This window comes from Chelonia mydas, chromosome 10 (assembly GCF_015237465.2).
Source record: "Chelonia mydas isolate rCheMyd1 chromosome 10, rCheMyd1.pri.v2, whole genome shotgun sequence".
Classification (NCBI taxonomy): domain Eukaryota; kingdom Metazoa; phylum Chordata; order Testudines; family Cheloniidae; genus Chelonia; species Chelonia mydas.
The window spans coordinates 83,214,633-83,234,803 of NC_051250.2; the positions used below are offsets into that span (position 1 = coordinate 83,214,633).

A 20,171-nucleotide genomic window follows, 5' to 3' on the forward strand; every position below is an offset into this window, starting at 1 on the left:
ACCTCCTCCCACTCCAACCCCAGGGGGTGCATTGCTCCTCCTACGAAGCTGGGGCCCAGCTTGCTGTGAGGGCTCCCCTGGAAGGATTTGGCTGGGCAGTGTAATAACCTCCCCTGCGGGTCCCTGGGGAGGTTGAATCCAGGGCCTGCAGTAGACACCTCTGCGCTGAGCTAGAAATTAGCTTCACCTTGAATGATCCCTGAGAAGATGTATTCACTTACGCTGAACAGTCTGTTCCTCCTTCTCTGTAGCTGCGATGCTGAGTACCTTTCCCAGGCCCGAGGAAGAGCGCTGTGTAGCTTGAAAGCGTGTCCCTTACCAGCAGGAGTTGGTCCATAATCTTACCTGACCCACCTCCACAGCTGTAGTAAAGTGCCACCCTTTGAGGAACAGGTGGTGAAATGACACGCATCTTTGTAACAAACACAGGTCCCAGGTTGATGAAGAACATGAAGGGGAAGGGACTGGAGAACAGTAACCGAAGAAATCATGGGGCATAAACACCAAGGTCCCTAATGCTGGCCATCGGTATTATTTGCTCCTTGGGTCAGGGGCACTATCCGAACAATTCGGGCCCAACCACCATGTCTGGGGATAAAGAACAGTTTCTTCCAAACCAGCCACCACTAGACGTGTCCCCAGAACATTAGCAAGTAGTGATGGAAACAGGGTGTTTCAAACATGAACCTTCCCTGCAGTTTGCAACCCAAGTGCTGCAGCCTTGAGCTTGCTCCTGCCTGAATGAGGGCCAGAATGAGAAATTTACTAGAAAGTGTCAGAGGGGTAGCCCTAGTCTGAGTCCACAAAAACAATGAGGAGTCCAGTGGCACCTTAAAGACTAACAGATTTATTGGGGCGTAAGCTTACGTGGGTTAAAAAAACACTTCTTCAGATGCATGGAGTGACACATGAAGAGAAGGGAGTTACCTTACAAATGGAGAACCAGTGCTGACAGGGCCGATTCAATCAGGGTGGATGGCACTGGTTCTCCATTTATGCCTGCACCTGTAATCTTCACTCCATGCATCTGAAGAAGTGTTTTGTTTTTTTTTACCCCCAAATAAATCCATTAGTCTCTAAGGTGCCACCGTTCTGGACTAGAAAGTGACTCTGCACGGAAGTGAAACTGAGTGGTAGAGTTTCATCCCCACAGCAGAGAGAAATGCACCAAACAGCTGGGTGAAAAGGAAGATTTATTTACAGCCTGAGTACATTTGCATTTTTAATATGACTGTGTACTGAGTCTATGTATAAAGAGCACGGGCAGGAGGCAAACCTGTTTCTGTGTCACCGATAACTTGAAAGAAAATGATCTTGAATGCTTACAGATCAATGTCCTAACAGATAAATCATAAGATGGGGTATTAGTTGGTGTCTGCTACAGACCACCCAATCAAACTAGGGAACAGGATGACCGGCTCCTTACGCACCTATCTATAATGTGTAGGGGGGGAAGCTGAGCGATCATGGGGTACTTCAATTTTGAGTGAAATACACTGGAGGTCTCATGCTGCCAGTACTAAAACATCCTTGGAATTCCTGAATATTAGAGATGAGAATTTCCTAACTCAAAAAATGTTTCACCCAGCAAGGAGGATTCTATATAAGACTTTGTCCTGACAAATAAAGAGGAACTGATCATAGAACTGAACATGAATGGTAATTTAGGTACAAGTGATCATGACTTGATCATCACATTTATAATGTGCAACAGAATAAAATCCAGACCAGTGATGCATACGCTTGTTGCTTTAAAAGGGCCAATTTCACAAAGCAGAAAAAAATTATGAGCCAAATCATCTGGAAGGAGGAATTTAATCAGAAAAAAATGAATAATTGGGAATTGTTTAAGAACATTTAACTAGATGCCCAAAATGCACAACTGAGGAAGAAGGTTGCACTGGTTAAAAATGGACCTCCTTTTGAGGGAAAGTGAAGGCAGTGATAAAAAATTTAAATATATAACAAATGAAAGAAAGGGGAAGTTGATAGTAGCAAAGTGATAGTAGTAAATATAAATCAGAAGCTAGGAATTTGAGACAATTGATAAAGGAAGCAAAAAGACACAAGGAGAAATCTATGGCCAGCATCGTTAAGGACAGTAAGAAGGAATTTTTAAAGTATATTGGGAACAAAAATAATCCTAATAATGGTATTGGTCCACTATTAGATGGAAGTGGTAGAATTATCAATAATAATGCAGAAAAGGCAGAAGCATTCAATAAATATTTGTTCTGTATTTGGGAAGAAACAGATGATGTAGTCATATATGATAACACACTTTCCATTCCATTAGAATCTCAGGATCATGTTAAACAGCACCTACTAAAATTAAACATTTTTAAAATCAGAAGGTCTGGATAACTTGCTTCCAAGAGTTTTAAAAGAGCTGGCTGATGAGCTTGCTGGACCATTAATGTTTACTTTCAAGAAGTCTTGGAACACCAGGAAAGTTGCAGAAGACTGGAAGAAAGCTAATGTGCCAATATTTAAAAGCATAAATGGAATACCAGTCTGACATTGATCCTGGGCAAGATAACGGAGTGGCTGATACAGTCTCGATTAATAAGGAATTAAAGGAGAGTAATATAATTAATGCTAATCAACATGAATTTATGGATAATAGATCCTGTCAAACTAACTGGATATCTTTTTTGATGAGATTATAAGTTCGGTTGATAAAGTGATAGTGTTGATGTAACATACTAAATCAAATGCCTTACAGAAGTATCACAACATTTTGATTTAAAAAAATAGAATACAAAAATTAACCTGGCACACATTAAATGGATTAAAAGCTAGCTAACTGATAGGTCTCGAAATGGCACAGGTGTGACAGCTGCTGGAATACTGTGCAGTTCTGGTGTTCACAATTCAAGAAATTATTGGCAAGTGTTCAGAGAAGAGCCACAAGAATGATGAGAGGATTAGAAAACCTGCCTTACAATGATAGACCCCAGGAGCTCAATCTCTTTAGTTTAACAAAGAGAAGGTTAAGGGGTGACTTGACTACATCTATAAGTACCAAGAAATATTTGATAATGAGCTTTTTAGTCTAGCAGAGAACAGTCTAACATGATCCAGAGGCTGGAAATTGAAGCTAGACAGATTCCAACTGGAAATAAGGCATACGCTCTTAGCAGTGAGGGTAACTAACCATTGGAACAACTTACCAAGGGTTGTGGTGGACTCTCCATCACTGACAATTTTTAAATCAAGACTGGGTGTTTTTCTAAAAGCTTTGATCTAGGGATTACTCTGGCCTGCGATATACAGGAGGTCAGACTATAATAGTCCTTTCTGGACTTGGAATCTATGAGGACGTGAAAGCCTCCTCTTTACCCCAAACCCCAGGATGGGGACTTCCATGTAACAGAATAGATTCTGATCATGCATCTCCTTACAAAGAAGAGGAAACCACTTAGGTGTCAGAGGAGTAATTAAAAAAAACTAGCAATTGCACAGGAAACAGTCACTGGTAATTTGATACTGCTGAGAATAACAGTGAATCGACTTTGTGACTGGAAAGTGGACTCACAGGGGTAAGTTTTGGGAGTTTTGTTTGTTGAGCCAATTGTTAACTGGGTCATCACCACACAGGGCCCAGCTGGGAAATGTCAACTATTACTTTCTGATACAAATTAAATCTCCCTGTCGGGAATCCGGCCTCTCCACTGGTAATGTGCCCATCACCACAGGAGCCCCACCCACACGAGGGCATCACACTTGGGACAGGAACTGAGCCCACGGCCAAGAGGTCAGAGGCTTACACATGAGACTGTAGAGAAGACCAGGGACAGGAGGGGATGGGACAAGATTGTCCTGGCCTCTCACATGCCTTTTCTGGGGGCCATATGTGCTGTGAGTTCTCATCCTGCCTGAGGCTACCAGCCCTCCGAGGAGGCCTGTGCCACTCACCTGGCTCAGCAGGGATGGCCCTGGAGCAATGGAAATATTGGTGGTACCCCAGCCTGCACAAGGCACTGGGCTCTGGAGCCAGGCCTCTCTCCTGACTGGCTGGAAGCTTCAATTTGTAACTGCATCCCCCACCTTGCCACAGCCCATCAACACAGCTTGGGCTTAGCCCTTCCTAGCAGCTCTTGGAGCAGGAGTGGAGGGATGTATGTCACAAGCCCACAGGGAAGGCAGGCTGCCAGCTCACACTGGTCCAGAGAGGGTGCATTTCTCCACAGGCTCAGGCTACCTGTGAGCTACCTGCCACTGAGAGGGAAGGGCCAGGAGGCGTGGAATCCAAAACCTTGGCTAAGAACAGCCCCCACAATCGAGGGATAATCACAGTTGCTCCTATTGGTCACCCTGCCAGAATCCAGCCCAGGAAACCTAGGCCCATTTGTGGCCAACAGCCAACTGTACTGATTTTAGGACAGATTCATCTGCAGCACTTGCTGCTCCATGGGCGGAGACCCTGGTGATTTGACTTCTGCAGACAGAGGGAACTTGCAATTTCCAAACGCACCTGGATCAAAGCAGGCTGGTCCAGTGCTGATGCCCACCTCTTACGTTGCGTAATTGTTAACTTCCAAGGTCATCTGGAATGACAGCCAGTGAGAAAGAGCATTTCCTGGCTTGCTGAAATTCTGACTGAAACTCCAGCCCAGTGGGACATCATGTGCTTTGCATGTCATTGTCGAGCTTTTCCCTGTTATATCTACGTTGTTCACCAGCTGAGTTATGTGCTGAGGCTCTATCTGAGCTGTGTGACACGGCACTATTTTGGGGGATGCACTGTGATTCTGTGCCAGGGCAGGCAGTAGAAGCTGTGCCCCGGCCCACAGCTGCGCTGCATCAGTAGCGTTAGGGCTTCCCTTGAATCAGCGTAACCCTGGAGGTGCCAGGGGTCCGTTCTACCCTCACGGCAGCGCAGGGGGCAGGGGAGCTCTTTGATGGCCAAGAAGAAGCTACCAGAGATCTCCCCTCCCCACAGTCTAGGACAGGGCAGCAATGACAGGACAAACCCACGTCCGGCTAGCTACATGAAGGGGAAGGGAGTCCAGGAGAGCTGGCTGTATTTCAAGGAATCCCTGTTGAGGTTACAGGGACAAACCATCCCGATGAGTCGAAAGAATAGTAAATATGGCAGGCGACCAGCTTGGCTTAATGGTGAAATCCTAGCGGATCTTAAACATAAAAAAGAAGCTTACAAGAAGTGGAAGGTTGGACATATGACCAGGGAAGAGTATAAAAATATTGCTCGGGCATGTAGGAAAGATATCAGGAGGGCCAAATCGCACCTGGAGCTGCAGCTAGCAAGAGATGTCAAGAGTAACAAGAAGGGTTTCTTCAGGTATGTTGGCAACAAGAAGAAAGCCAAGGAAAGTGTGGGCCCCTTACTGAATGAGGGAGGCAACCTAGTGACAGAGGATGTGGAAAAAGCTAATGTACTCAATGCTTTTTTTGCCTCTGTTTTCACTAACAAGGTCAGCTCCCAGACTGCTGCGCTGGGCATCACAAAATGGGGAAGAGATGGCCAGCCCTCTGTAGAGATAGAGGTGGTTAGGGACTATTTAGAAAAGCTGGACGTGCACAAGTCCATGGGGCCGGACGAATTGCATCCGAGAGTGCTGAAGGAATTGGCGGCTGTGATTGCAGAGCCCTTGGCCATTATCTTTGAAAACTCGTGGCGAACGGGGGAAGTCCCGGATGACTGGAAAAAGGCTAATGTAGTGCCCATCTTTAAAAAAGGGAAGAAGGAGGATCCTGGGAACTACAGGCCAGTCAGCCTCACCTCAGTCCCTGGAAAAATCATGGAGCAGGTCCTCAAAGAATCAATCCTGAAGCACTTAGAGGAGAGGAAAGTGATCAGGAACAGTCAGCATGGATTCACCAAGGGAAGGTCATGCCTGACTAATCTAATCGCCTTTTATGATGAGATTACTGGTTCTGTGGATGAAGGGAAAGCAGTGGATGTATTGTTTCTTGACTTTAGCAAAGCTTTTGACACGGTCTCCCACAGCATTCTTGTCAGCAAGTTAAGGAAGTATGGGCTGGATGAATGCACTATAAGGTGGGTAGAAAGCTGGCTAGATTGTCGGGCTCAACGGGTAGTGATCAATGGCTCCATGTCTAGTTGGCAGCCGGTGTCAAGTGGAGTGCCCCAGGGGTCGGTCCTGGGGCCGGTTTTGTTCAATATCTTCATAAATGATCTGGAGGATGGTGTGGATTGCACTCTCAGCAAATTTGCGGATGATACTAAACTGGGAGGAGTGGTAGATACGCTGGAGGGGAGGGATAGGATACAGAAGGACCTAGACAAATTGGAGGATTGGGCCAAAAGAAATCTGATGAGGTTCAATAAGGATAAGTGCAGGGTCCTGCACTTAGGACGGAAGAACCCAATGCACCGCTACAGACTAGGGACCGAATGGCTAGGCAGCAGTTCTGCGGAAAAGGACCTAGGGGTGACAGTGGACGAGAAGCTGGATATGAGTCAGCAGTGTGCCCTTGTTGCCAAGAAGGCCAATGGCATTTTGGGATGTATAAGTAGGGGCATAGCGAGTAGATCGAGGGACGTGATCGTTCCCCTCTATTCGACACTGGTGAGGCCTCATCTGGAGTACTGTGTCCAGTTTTGGGCCCCACACTACAAGAAGGATGTGGATAAATTGGAAAGAGTCCAGCGAAGGGCAACAAAAATGATTAGGGGTCTAGAGCACATGACTTATGAGGAGAGGCTGAGGGAGCTGGGATTGTTTAGTCTGCAGAAGAGAAGAATGAGGGGGGATTTGATAGCTGCTTTCAACTACCTGAAAGGGGGTTCCAAAGAGGATGGCTCTAGACTGTTCTCAATGGTAGCAGATGACAGAACGAGGAGTAATGGTCTCAAGTTGCAATGGGGGAGGTTTAGATTGGATATTAGGAAAAACTTTTTCACTAAGAGAGTGGTGAAACACTGGAATGCGTTACCTAGGGAGGTGGTAGAATCTCCTTCCTTACAGGTTTTTAAGGTCAGGCTTGACAAAGCCCTGGCTGGGATGATATAACTGGGACTTGGTCCTGCTTTGAGCAGGGGGTTGGACTAGATGACCTTCTGGGGTCCCTTCCAACCCTGATATTCTATGATTCTATGATTCTATGACTGCCTATGAAACAAATCTCACCAGATACATAAAGCCCTGGAGCCTGGGCCATGGCCATGTTCCCTGCTCCCAGGACACGTGCCAAGCAGGCAGACTGAGGTCAGCATAACCCCGTCCGAGTCAGCGTCTCTGGTGTTGGCACTATCTGCAGCTGCTCCACCTACCCCAGACATATTGGGTCTAGACCAGAGATGGACAAACTATGGCCCGTGGGCCACATCGGGCCCGTCCTGCCTGGCCCCATAGCTCCTGGCCAGGGAGGCTAGCCCCCTTCCCCCACAGCCATGCCGCTGCGTGGACAGCGCAGCTTGCACCCAGCTCCCAGGCTTTCCAATAAGCCTGTCCTGCCACTCTGAGTGGCATGGTAAGGGGGCGGGGACGTTGGATAAGGGGCAGGAGTTCCCACGGGGCAGCCAGGGGACAAGGAGCGGTTGGATGGGGCAGAGGAGCGGGGGGGGGGGGGGTTGGATAGGGGGTGGGGTCCTGGGGGTCCCAGCAGGGGGTGGTCAGGGGACAAGGAGTAGGCAGGGCTGGATGGGGGGGATCCCAGGAGGGGGTGGTCAGGGGACAAGGAGCTGGAGGGGTTGGATATGGATTGGGGTCCCGGGAGGGGTTGGGGGGTCCCTGGAGAGGGCAGTCAGGGGACAAGGATGCGGGGGGGGTTGGATGGGTCAGGGTTCTGAGGGCTGGAAGTGGGAGGGGCAGATATAGGGCAGGGCCCAGCCTGTTTGGGGAGGCACAGTTTTCCCTACATGGCCCTACATACCGTTTCACAATCCTGATGTGGCCCTCAGGCCAAAAACTTTGCCCACCCCTGGTCTAAACGTTAGGGCAGCACCTGAGGGTCACAGAGTACAAAGCCAGAAGTGGCCATTGTGCTCCTCAAGTCTGACCTCCTGTCTAGCTGAGGCCAGTGACAGTCACCCAACTACCCCTGCTCTGATTCCGTACCTTGTGGGGATGGACACTCCTCCACCACTGCCCTTGGCAGTTTGGTCCAATGGTTAGTCATTCTCACTGTTAAACATTTGGGCCTAATTTCTAATCTGAATCTGGCTTGTTTCCAGCCACTGGATGAGAGTTTGACTTTCAGATCCATATGAATGTTCTGCCAGGTGCGGACTGGACCCATAAGTGGGTCTTTCCACTGGGGAAAGAGGGCAGCTAGCAACAGGCAGGAGCAGCACACAGCTCACCACCTTTCCAGCTCCTGAGGTCCCCCAGCTGTGGCTTCCGCAGGAAGGCTCACCAGCATGCAGCTTAGGCTCTGCCACCCCAGTGGTTGGGTTTCCTGGAAGCAGAAACCTCTTCCTTTCTTCCAAGAAGGTAGCAGAGAATTGCAGAAATGAGGTCAGTGCTTGTGACGCAGCCTGAAATCAATTTCTAGGGCAACCCAGGGCGGAGTGGGACCAGATAGGACCGAGGTAACCCTGATGCAGCCTTACAAGGACTCCTGGAATTGCCCCACCTCCTCTTGACGGCTGTCCAGTATGAATCATGGCAGCAGTTTTCTCCAGAATGCTGACCAAGCCAAGCAGGTGCTCCTGTGATAAGGTGTGGCCGCACCCAGTGGTTAACAAACAAGTGCTCCAGTGACGTGCCACCGCACTGCAATGGTTAACACCTCAGCTTCTCTGTGCAATCCTGGGTAGCTGCTATGACAGTGCATCATGGCCACTCCCCCGGAGCAGAACCGTGATGGCGCACACAGACCACAATCACTTCTGCTGCCTGGCACTTCGGGGAAGCACCAGCCACGACAGGCTCTATCAGTCCCAAGCACCCGAGAAAGGCTTCCTGTGCCCACTCCCCCAGCCCAGGAAAGAGGCTGCCCTTTTATTAAACCTTTGGGGCCCCTGCACTGGAAGTCCGTATTCAGACACTGAGCTATGGCTGCTATGCCCTTCTGAAGGGTAGGCTGGGGGGCCCTGAAGGATGAATAGCGTGGCTGCAAATCAGAAGTGTGGAGGCCTGGGAAGGGGCATCAGGCTTCTTGTTTCCTGGGCAGGGAAATGGCTGGAGTGATTAGCCATTCTGTTGGGTTCACCTTTAATTCGTAGCCAGAATGGGAGTGTCAGGGCCGAGGGGCCTACTGATTGATACAAGACCCATCTCATCATGGCTCTGTCTCTGGAAGCAACTTGGTACATACTGACACCTGGCTGGGTGGCAGCAGGACACCATGTGCAGCGTGAATGGGCAAGGGGGATGGCCATGGCCATGCTGTTAGCTGTCAGGTGAAAGGCAGGAGGTCTCCAAGCCCAGCAGGCTGTAATATAGTATATAGCTCACCCCACTGCACTGGGGCACCCCTATGGGAGCTCCTCACCATGGAGATATTGGAGACTTCAAGGCTCTGAGTGCTCAGCAATTTAACATCCAGGCTGATGAGTTTTATGGAATAGCCCCAAAGTTCATGGCCACCCTAGCCTGGCACTGCTGAGTCAGCTCTGGTATTGGACAATGGGCATCTGAGGGGCGATCACTTCCGCCCCTGCTTTGAGGGAGGGGCTAACCCGCCTCCTGGCACGAGGGCAGGTTCGGTGAGTCGCCCTCAGGACTCAGATGCATAAATGGTCCCTGCCCAGTGGAGCTCACAACATCCCAAACAGGGATGCAATGCAGCAAAGAGCAAACCACCCTCCTGCCTCCCACTTCTTGTGGCTGGTGCAGGCCACCACAGGGCAATTAGGTTCTTCCACTGCCCAAGCAGGGACCAAGACCTGGCGCTAACAGCAGGGATGTGACTCGTGCTCCTGGAGACCAAAACTAAGCTCCTGCTCTCTCCTCCCACCAAACTCTTTGCTCTCCCTTATTCTCCATCATCACCGCCCCGCCTCCATGCCTGAATCCCATTGCTGTCCTCCACACCGCCCCTTCCCCCCTTGTCCAGGTTCTTGTTATCCCTCCTGATCGCTAGCCTCCCTCACGCCCACGCCCCAGAGGCAGCTGCTGAGATCACCAGGCACCAGCCCCTCTGGTGCCCCTAAACCCAGCCTGTCCCATGACAACTGCTTACTCAGCCTGGGCCTGGCTCTCAGATCTCATCCCCCCTGCCCCCTCCGGCCCCCCCCCGGCCCCAGGGGCCCCCGCCTGGGACGCCTCCCAACCCGAGGGCCAGGCCCCCTCTGGGAGCAAACACCGCGGCTCCCCGCCAGGCCCGCTCCGCTCCCCGCGATCCTCGGCGCTGCCCCGGGCCAGGCCCTCAGAGACGGGCGGGGCCGGCGAGGGAGGAGCCCCCAGGGACCGGGCTCCGGCTGAGGCGGGGGGGGGGGGCGCCGCCGAGCTCCACGGGACCCCCCCGGAGAGAGGGGAGCAGGGGAGGCCCGACTAGCCCTGTGTCCAGCGCCACCTTCCCACAATTCCGCGCGGCGCGGGGCCGACAGTCTATCATCTGCTTCCGGAAACTCTATCCCTCCTCCCGGACCCGTTCTGACGCAGTTCCGGTCAGTGGGAGTGCGAGAGCTCAGCTAGTTTCCGGTTCCGGGTCTTGGCGGTGACGCCGTGAGAGGGTGGTTCCGGTTCCGGGGCGGACGGTTGCCGGAGGCTGTGTGCGGTGTCGGTGGGTCTCGCGTTTGGGCCAGAAGCTGCCGCCATGTCGGTCCCCAGCGCCCTGATGAAGCAGCCGCCGATCCAGTCCACGGCGGGGGCCGTGCCCGTCCGCAACGAGAAGGGTGAGAGCGGGCGGGGTGCGGGGTGTGGGCCTGGGACGGGGGGGTGTCGTCTCACGGGGGGTGGGCCCAGCCCTGGGGACGGGGGGGGGTGTCGTCTCACGGGGGGGTGGGCCCAGCCCTGGGGACGGGGGGTGTCGTCTCACGGGGGTGTGGGCCCAGCCCTGGGGACGGGGGGGGGTGTCGTCTCACGGGGGGGTGGGCCCAGCCCTGGGGACGGGGGGTGTCGTCTCACGGGGGGGTGGGCCCAGCCCTGGGGACGGGGGGGGGTGTCGTCTCACGGGGGGGTGGGCCCAGCCCTGGGGACGGGGGGGGGGTGTCGTCTCACGGGGGGGTGGGCCCAGCCCTGGGGACGGGGGGGGGGTGTCGTCTCACGGGGGGGTGGGCCCAGCCCTGGGGACGGGGGGGGGTGTCGTCTCACGGGGGGGTGGGCCCAGCCCTGGGGACGGGGGGGGGTGTCGTCTCACGGGGGGGTGGGCCCAGCCCTGGGGACGGGGGGGTGGGCCCAGCCCTGGGGACGGGGGGGGGGTGTCGTCTCACGGGGGGGTGGGCCCAGCCCTGGGGACGGGGGGGGGGTGTCGTCTCACGGGGGTGTGGACCCAGCCCTGGGGACGGGGCGGGGGTGTCGTCTCACGGGGGTGTGGACCCAGCCCTGGGGACGGAGGGGGGTGTCGTCTCACGGGGGGGGTGGGCCCAGCTGGGTGGGCCGGGTGGGTTTTCCCCAGCGTTAGTTGCTCTGGTGTCTTGGGAGCCATGCCCCGTTTGTCCTGGGGTGCTGGGGTGGTGAGAAGCACAGGTCTGTAGTAACCCATCCCCCTCCCTCCTCGCAGGTGAGATCTCCATGGAGAAGGTGAAGGTGAAGCGCTATGTGTCGGGGAAGCGGCCAGACTATGCGCCCATGGAGTCCTCGGACGAGGAGGATGAGGAGTTCCAGTTTATTAAGAAGGCGAAGGAGCAGGAGTTGGAGCCAGAGGAGCAGGAGGAAGATTCAGCCAGTGACCCCCGTCTGCGGCGCTTGCAGAACCGCATTAACGAGGATGTGGAGGAGAGGTGAGCTCCTGTCCATGACAGCCCTGGCTTAGTCAAAGAGAGAGACACAGCAACTAGTGTCAGGCCCACCTGCCCTTGAGATACCCTTACAGCTGTGGCTTTACAGTCACCTTCGTTATGTTTTCGGCAGTTTCTCTTTGTGAAAGACCGAGCCTTTGGAGCTGACTCTGCCGACATGCTGTCCAAGGCACTGTAAACAAACTGAAAATACGAAGAAATATATGGAAAGAAAAGGTTTTCTCTCAACTTTTTGTTATGGTAACTAGACTTTGCTTGAGTCAGTTGTAGGGATGCATTTTTCAGGTGTGTAACTTTTTGAAGTGTCCTTTTTATATATTCCCCACATCTTAAATAGAGGAGTACAGGAAGGAAAAAACAGCCCTACACATTGTCACAAATAATTCTTTAGATGTAGGCTAGGGCAATTAGTCAGCAAGTTCTGAAAGTGACCATAAATAATACAGCTAGCTCCTTAAGGTCTTAACATGGGGAGGAAAGCAAAATCTATAAAACAGGATAACATTCTTGTATGGAGATAGGGGGATGTCATGTTACTGCATCTAATTGGGGTAGACAGATGAGTAATGTTTATTTAATTCACCTCAAGTCACTAATTCATGTCTACGAGGAGTATTCATATCTATGGGTCAGTTCTAGCATTGCCTCAATCTTTACAATTGCTAACGAAGAAGCAGGATCCCAGCAGAAGCTGCATTTGCTACAGTGGGATGAACAGAGGTGTCTATTCCTGAGCAATCCAGCTACTGGATCTTAAATGTCACCATGTAAACCAACCTTCTGAGAAGAAATGTTACTTTTTCCAAACTTTGCTGCTGTAGCTCTGCCTGCAGCCTAGGTGCTCAGACTGCCAAGGAGAGTAACCCGTGGTTTGCACTGAAGCAGCATGTACATAAGTGCTGTGATTGTTACAGTCTCGTTATATTTCGGACACTGGTGGGTCTAGCCACGTTTTTTAGTTACCTCAGTATTTGAGATGGACACATGTTCAGCTTGGCATGCCAAGATACACCTTTGCTGTGATTATTGGGCTATAACAGTGGGGTTAGGAGGGTTAGGACAGGGTCATTGTGGGGTTGGAATGGCTTGAGAATTCCTGGCTGGCTTATAGACTTTAAAGTCAGAAGGGACCATTATGATCATCTAGTCTGACCTCCTGCACAACGCAGGCCACAGAATCTTACCCACCCACTCCTGTAACAAACTCTTAACCTATGTCTGAGCTATTGAAGTCCTCAAATAGCTTGGATGTGTATGTATGGGGACTTCAGTTTGAAGCGCCCCAGAGCTTTTAGATGGGCTGTGGCCTACGGTTGCTGCTTTATGGCAGTTGAATTGCTATGAAATGTTAACTTTGGTGTCTGTGCATAGACTCGCAAGGCACCGCAAAATTGTCGAGCCAGAAGTAGTTGGAGAAAGTGACTCGGAGGTGGAGGGAGATGCCTGGCGCATGGAACGGGAGGATACTAGCGAGGAGGAAGAAGAAGAGATTGACGATGAGGTATGTGCAGAGCTGCAAATGTGCTGCAAGCACCAGTTCCCCACGCTCTCTCAGCTGAGTTTCCACAGGGTGGGGTCCAGCTTCCTGCAGCTCAAGGCAGTACCAGATCCATGGGCAGATGGGACTGGCTAATATGTGAACGAATCTGAAAGAGGTTAACTGTCTGTCTACAGATGGCCTCGACTTGCCATTTGGGTTACATGGGATAAGTAATCATGGGATGAGAGGGAAGGTCCTCTCATGGATCAGTAAAAGATATGAAACAAAGGGTAGGAATAAATGGTCCATTTTCACAATAGAGAGAGGTAAATAATGGGGTCCCCAATACTGGGTTTTGTGCAGTTCGACATATTCATAAATAATCTGAAAAAGGGAATGAACAGTGAAGTGGAAAAGTTTTCAGATGATACAGAATTATTCAAAATACGTAAGTCCAAAGTTGACTGCAAAGCGTTACAAAGGGACCTCAGAAAACTGGATGAGTGGGCAACAAACTGGCAGAAGAAATTCAACAATTGATAAGTGGAAAGTGTAATACACATTGGAAAAAATAATTCTAACTACACATGTATAACGAGCTTTAAATTAGCTGTTACCATGCAAGAACTTTGAGTCTTCGTGGCTAGTTCTCTGAAAACTTCATCTCAGTGCACAACTGCGGTCAAAAAAGCGAACAGAATGTTAGGGACTATTAGGAAAGGGTTAGATAATAAGTCCGAAAATATCATAATGCCACTCTATAAATCCACGGTACGCCCACACCTTGCATACTATGGGCAGTCTGGTTGCCCATCTCAGGATATAGTGCAACTGGAAAAGGTTCTTAATGGGCAACAGAGATGATCAAGGGTACGGAACGGCCTCCCTACAAGGGGAGACTAAAGAGACTGATGCTGTTCAGCCTAGAAGAGAGACGACGAAGGAGGGAGGTGATAGAGGGTTATAGGAGCATGACTGGTGTGGAGGAGGTGACTGCAGAAGCATTATTTACCCTTTCACATAATACAAATGCCTTATTAAATTAATAGGCAGAACATTGAATGCAACAGGAAATACTTTTTCACACAATGCACAGGCAATCTGTGGAACATGTTGTCATGGGATGTTGTGAAGGTTAAAAGTAAAACTGGGTTAAAAAAACCCCACCTAGGTAAGTTCCTGGAGGACAAGTCTATCAATGGCTATTAGCCAAAATGGTAAGGGCTGCCACCCCTTGCTCGGGGTGACCCTAAATCTCTGACTGCCAGAAACTTGTTGGGGAAGATGGGGTGGATCTCTCCAAAGCTCCCTGTTCTGCACACTCTCCCTGAAGCTCTGGCACTGACCACTGTCAGAGACAGGATACTGGTCTGGCCCAGTATGGCAGCTCTTATGGACAGATGTCTCACTGCTGGCCTTGCTGTGGGGAGAGAACATTGGCTGAAGCCCACTCTGGTTTGCATGGTGAGGTATGCAGAGCAGTGGATCAGAGTGTGGCCTCTATGGAACAAGGAATCAGTACTGTTAATGCCAGTAAATTCCATCCATTTCACCCACTGCATGAAGGAGTTAGAATGGACTTAGGGCCTCTGCCCCTCTCAGGCTTTCTTTGGGGCAAACATCCTCCCCCACCCCTCTGCAAGAGAACTGGGGGTGAGTGGCAGGTCAGTAGTTCCACTGACTCCCTTTGGGTTTGGTGTGCCTCAATTAGGAAATTGAGCGTCGTCGTGGGATGATGCGCCAGCGAGCCCAGGAGAGGAAGAATGAGGAGATGGAGGTGATGGAAGTGGAGGACGAGGGCAGGTCTGGCGAGGAGTCTGAATCAGAGTCTGAGTATGAGGAGTACACAGACAGTGAGGATGAAACAGAGCCACGGCTCAAACCTGTCTTCATCCGCAAGTAGGTGGCGTACCTTGCTGTTGGGGGGTGGGGGATTGCTCACACCTGAAGGAGGACAGAGTGCCAGCCTAGACAGAAAATGTGAAGGATCAGCCGGTGCACAGAGAAGTGGTGCTCGTGTTCGTTCTCATGTAGCTGAGAAAGCAACTGGGGCACATGCTAACAGCACGTCTGGTTCTATCTGCAGGTCAGGTGCCGGCTCGGCACAGATATGCAGCATTTGTCTGTGTAATGGAGTGTCTGGGTGTGATAGATTCCAGGCAGCTGTTGTTTTTAGTGTCTGACCCTGCAGCGTACGCAAGCTGCATGGGCTCAGAGTCTCTTCATGGTACTAGCTGTTATTTTTGGGTAGGTGCTGCTCAGTGGTGATAGGGTGATTGCCAGTGAGGTGCAGAGTGCCCAGGAAATGGTTCTCTCCCCACAACAGATCTGGGGGTGTTAGAGGCCGCTCAGAAAGTTGCTAAGGCAGCTGGGCCTGGAGCCGCCCAGACAGGTGAGGATCCCAGGGGCAGACACTGACTCCGGAGGAGTGAAATAGCCCGTGCTGGCATGGGACTTCGAGAGGGATGGGTCAGGTACGGTGGGAGGGGAAAGAAGCCTGTGATGGCCCCTCCGTTCCAGGAAAGATCGAGTTACAGTCCAGGAACGAGAGGCAGAGGCAGCGAAACAGAAGGAGTTGGAGCAGGAGGCAAAGCGGCTGGCGGAGGAGAGGCGGAAGTACACGCTCAAGGTAATGGGGGACTGTCCAGTGAGGCGGAATATCTGTGGGAGGGGGAGAGGGTTGGTCTGCTTGCAACAGGCTCAGTTCCCAGCTTGGTCCCCTCTGCAGATCGTGGAGGAGGAGACTAAGAAGGAGCTGGAGGAGAACAAGCGCTCGCTGGCTGCCCTGGAAGCGCTTGATACGGACGACGAGAACGATGAGGAGGAGTATGAGTCCTGGAAAGTGCGTGAGCTGAAGCGCATCAAACGGGACCGCGAGGAGCGAGAGGCGTAAGTGCTGCCGCAGCCTGGGCTTGGGGTTGAATGTCTCCAGTCCCTGACCCAGAAGACAGCGGCCACCAGGGGGCATCTTCCCCTCCCGATTTCCTGCTCTGTCTGCGGCCTAAGGCAGAGCAGAGGGCACCCCGTCTTAGCTCCTGGAGGGACAGGGCATTTGGTGCATGCCCCTGGAATTTAATGGGTTGAATTGCTTCCTGGAGCTTCAGTCTCTGGCCAGGGATGTGAGTGGGACAAACTTTCTGTCCTCTGGGCAGAGCAGAGGGCATGGTGAGAGTAGGGCTGGCTCTAATGAGCTTCATGCCTCCTGCACAGACTGGAGAAGGAGAAGGCTGAGATTGAGCGCATGCGGAACCTGACGGAGGAGGAGCGCCGTGCTGAGCTCCGGGCCAATGGCAAGGTCATCACCAACAAGGCAGTGAAGGGCAAATACAAATTCCTGCAGAAGTACTACCACCGTGGGGCCTTCTTCATGGTGAGTGACTGTTGGGGCCCTGCTCTGTGGCAACCACGCCTGGAACAGTGCGTTCCGTTCTGGGTGCTTCAGGGGAAGGATTGGTTTAAAGGAAAGATTACAAGGGCTACAGCTGTATAATGGCAACACAGCCACCGAAGAGTGTGTGGTGTCAGGAGACCAGGATGAGTCTGCTGTGTTTGACAGGTGTGAATCCCTAAGAGGGGGAAGGGTGTGATTTGGGCTTGCCTGAAGGTGAGGTTACATTGAACACCAGGAAGCTTCCTGACAGTGAAACTGATTGTCACTTGACCTCCTGGGGGGTTTTCTCATGCATCCACTAATACAGGGGTGCTCAAACTGAGGGTCGGGACCCCTCAGGAGGTTGTGAGGTTATTATATGGGGAGTCATGAGCTGTCAGCCTCCACCCCAAACCCTGCTTTGCCTCCAGCATTTATAATGATGTTAAATATATTAAAAAGTGTTTTTAATGTATAAGGGCGGGGGGTCGCACTCAGAGGCTTGAGAATCACTGCACTAATACCTTTCTGGTAATGACTGACAGATCTACGTGGATGTCTCATCACTATTTGATCTCATATGGCCCAACACTCTTTCCACTCCCCCTTTCTCTGTCATTGTCAACCCAACCCTCTTCCCTGGCATTCAGGCCCATAACCTGGGCTGATTTGTGTCTCCTCCATGTCCCACACATCTAGAACTTGCTGCTGTTTCCTCCACAACATCTCTAGAATCTGTCCTTTTTCGTTTCTACCTTTACAACTCAAACTCTCCTTGAGGCCCTCATCACTTGCCATCTCGCTGCAGTGACAGCCTTCCCATGCTGCCTCCTGCTGCCTTACGAAGTGTTGGTGCCAGAATCCATTGCCTTGTCTGTTCTATGCATGCTGTCCCCTCTGAATCCCTCCACTGGTGCCCTTCCTTTACTGGATCCTAGGCAAGCTTGTCACAGCTGTCAGAGGCAGAATCAAGTGGCCTGTTGTTTTGTCACTTCTGCCACATCATTAAAGCTAGCCTCATCTGCCCTTCTCATAAACAGACCCCTGCTTCTGCTGGCTGCACACACTGCCCTTCCTGAGCTCATCCACAAAGCCCCTACCCTCAAGGAAGCTGTGGATAAATTGGAGAGGGGTCAGAGAAGAGCCATGAGAGTGATTACAGGATTAGAAAACCTGCCTTATAGTGATAGATTGAGCTCCTTGAGTCTGTCTGGTTTAACAAAGAGAAAGTTAAGGGGTGACTTGATCCCAGTCTATAAGTACCTACCTGAGGAACTAATGTTTACCAATGGGCTCTTCAGTCCAGCAGCAAAAGGTATAACATGGTCCCATGGCTGGAGTTTGAGCCTGGACACGTTCAGATGGAAATAAGGGCCTTGGAATCTGAATGGTGAGACCCCTTGCACACCTGCTCACATTTTGTTGTCTTGTGTATCCCAGGACTCTCCCCTTATGCTGTGACCCTTCCCTCTAACCTAGTGCAGCGCCCCAGGGCAGGAGGGTTGTAGGATGTTTGGAAAGTGCCTAAAAGCTACAAGAAACAAATGAGGTGGGAGGTTCTTTGTTTGCTGTATTTGCCACTCCTCTGAATAAAGCCCTGAAATATGGACTGTTGAGGCTAATCATGTTCTAGACCCTGGAGATGGACTAGATGGGACACAAGCCTTGTCTCCAATTTCTGTGATTCTGACACGAGGAGAGAATCTTGAGTGCTGTTACCAGGACTCTTTGAACTATGCTGTTTGTGAAGAGTGTCCCTACCTGGTTTCCCTGGGGACTTACTGTAAATGACTCTGCTGCATGTCCGTCCCTCCATAGGATGAAGATGAGGAAGTGTACAAAAGAGATTTCAGTGCACCCACACTGGAGGATCACTTCAACAAGACCATCCTGCCTAAAGTCATGCAGGTATGTGTGCTAGAGATGGGCTTATGGGAGTTGGGTGGGCTCTCGGCTAGCAGGGCCTTAGAGGGCACCTGTGCTCTGGGGTGACATGGAGGCCTGGTCCACAGTGGGGCAGTGATGCCGTGTACTCTGAGGATGCTGCAGGTCCTGCTTGCGGGAGGGTTGCTGCTCTCACAATTTTTTTCTCCCTAGGTCAAAAACTTTGGGCGCTCTGGGCGGACCAAGTATACACACCTGGTGGATCAGGACACAACCTCCTTCGACTCTGCCTGGGGCCAGGAAAGTGCACAGAACACCAAGTTCTTCAAGCAGAAGGCAGCCGGTGTGCGGGACGTCTTTGAGAGACCATCGGCTAAGAAGCGGAAAACTACCTAAGGGAGTGCCCAGGACAGCGTCATGCTGCTGACAGCAGGGCGGAAAGGCACGTGTCTGCCATGGGTCCTAACCCTGCCAGAAATCTTGCGAGTGCGTTGGGGCATAAAGTGGCTCAATTGGAATTAGAGGAAAAGTCCATCCTTGTGCTAGGCTAGCCGGACCCAGTGCTGAATGGCTTTCGCCCCCACCAGCCCCAAGGAACTAGACACCTTCCCAGATTCCCACTGCCAGAGGGCAGCAAATTCCCAGTTCTCTTGGAATTAGCAGCAGGGTCCTACGGGCTGCTCCAAAGTATCTCCCCATCTCTGCACAACACCCCATCTACAGTTGGGAATGTAGTTCCCTTTTGTTCTCTGGAACAGCTGTAACAGTCTCCTCTGCCCCTCCTCTGAGGGGCTTCGAAGTCTCTTTGGCCTAGCCCTCTGCTTGGCTCTAGGCTCCCCTACCTGTACAGTCGGGTATGGGGCTCTTCCAGGCCCTAAGGCACAAGATCTGAGTTTTGATTAAAAGCTGTTTTCTCACAAGACTGGTGTTGCTATCCGTCTGGGGGAGGGAGGGGCACGTTGGTGGCTGAAGCAAGGCACTCTTCCTTCTCTCGGGGCTGCAGGCCTCAGCTCACAGCAGGTGCAGGGTTAGGGGCAGTTGTGCTCACTAAACCTGCTGGTGTGTGCTGGATGGAATCCTGGCTTTGAGTGAGGAGGTGACTCAGCAGCTGTTCCCTTCAGCCCTGCCTGCTACAGCTGTGTATCCCAGCACTGGTTCTGCTCTCCTTGGGGGGGTATTCTGTGCTGGTGCCCTGGCTTTGCGTTATTCGGCTGTTAGAGCTACAGCCCACCATCTCCTCTGGGAAGCAGCTTTCTCACACCAAGCGGTCAGTGCAGGCAATAAACACAAATTCCCCACGAGCCAGTCTTGGCCACAGCTAGAGACTGAAGAGATGCTCTGCCCCTCCAGCAGCTATTCAGAGCGAGGGTGAACACACAGCCCCCTAACTGGACACAAGTTGAAGCTAGTTTTCTCTCTCACCTTTAACTCTACACTGCCTTTTAGAGCCAAGTCCCTGCTGCCAGGACAAGTTTTTTAACAACCAGGCTTGCCAGGGGGTTTCAGTAGGGAGCTGTGCCCCTATAAAGCAGCCTGTGTTCTGGCCCTGTGAGGTGTTGAAACCAGGGGCAGGCTCTGATTCAGCCAGAACCTCCCCTTAA

General features: G+C 51.7%; 1 protein-coding gene across 1 annotated transcript; it reads left to right on the forward strand.

Annotated features, from left to right (window-relative positions):
- The first annotated feature begins 10,483 nt into the window (after nucleotides 1-10,483).
- On the forward strand, nucleotides 10,484-19,490 carry MFAP1 (microfibril associated protein 1). The gene is made up of 9 exons (XM_037910937.2): nucleotides 10,484-10,771; nucleotides 11,599-11,818; nucleotides 13,208-13,337; nucleotides 15,028-15,215; nucleotides 15,837-15,945; nucleotides 16,045-16,205; nucleotides 16,527-16,686; nucleotides 18,505-18,594; nucleotides 18,784-19,490. The coding sequence occupies exons 1-9, from the start codon at nucleotides 10,693-10,695 to the stop codon at nucleotides 18,964-18,966; spliced, it is 1,320 nt and encodes a 439-aa protein (XP_037766865.1). The 5' UTR covers nucleotides 10,484-10,692; the 3' UTR covers nucleotides 18,967-19,490.
- The last annotated feature ends 681 nt before the right edge of the window (nucleotides 19,491-20,171 follow it).

Excerpts from the sequence above, each read along its gene's own strand:
- MFAP1 (XM_037910937.2), top strand. The coding sequence starts at position 10,693 with ATGTCGGTCCCCAGCGCCCTGATGAAGCAGCCGCCGATCCAGTCCACG. Across the intron at positions 16,206-16,526 it reads GACCGCGAGGAGCGAGAGGC|ACTGGAGAAGGAGAAGGCTG; the intron begins GTAAGTGCTGCC and ends CCTCCTGCACAG. Across the intron at positions 18,595-18,783 it reads TCCTGCCTAAAGTCATGCAG|GTCAAAAACTTTGGGCGCTC; the intron begins GTATGTGTGCTA and ends TTTTCTCCCTAG.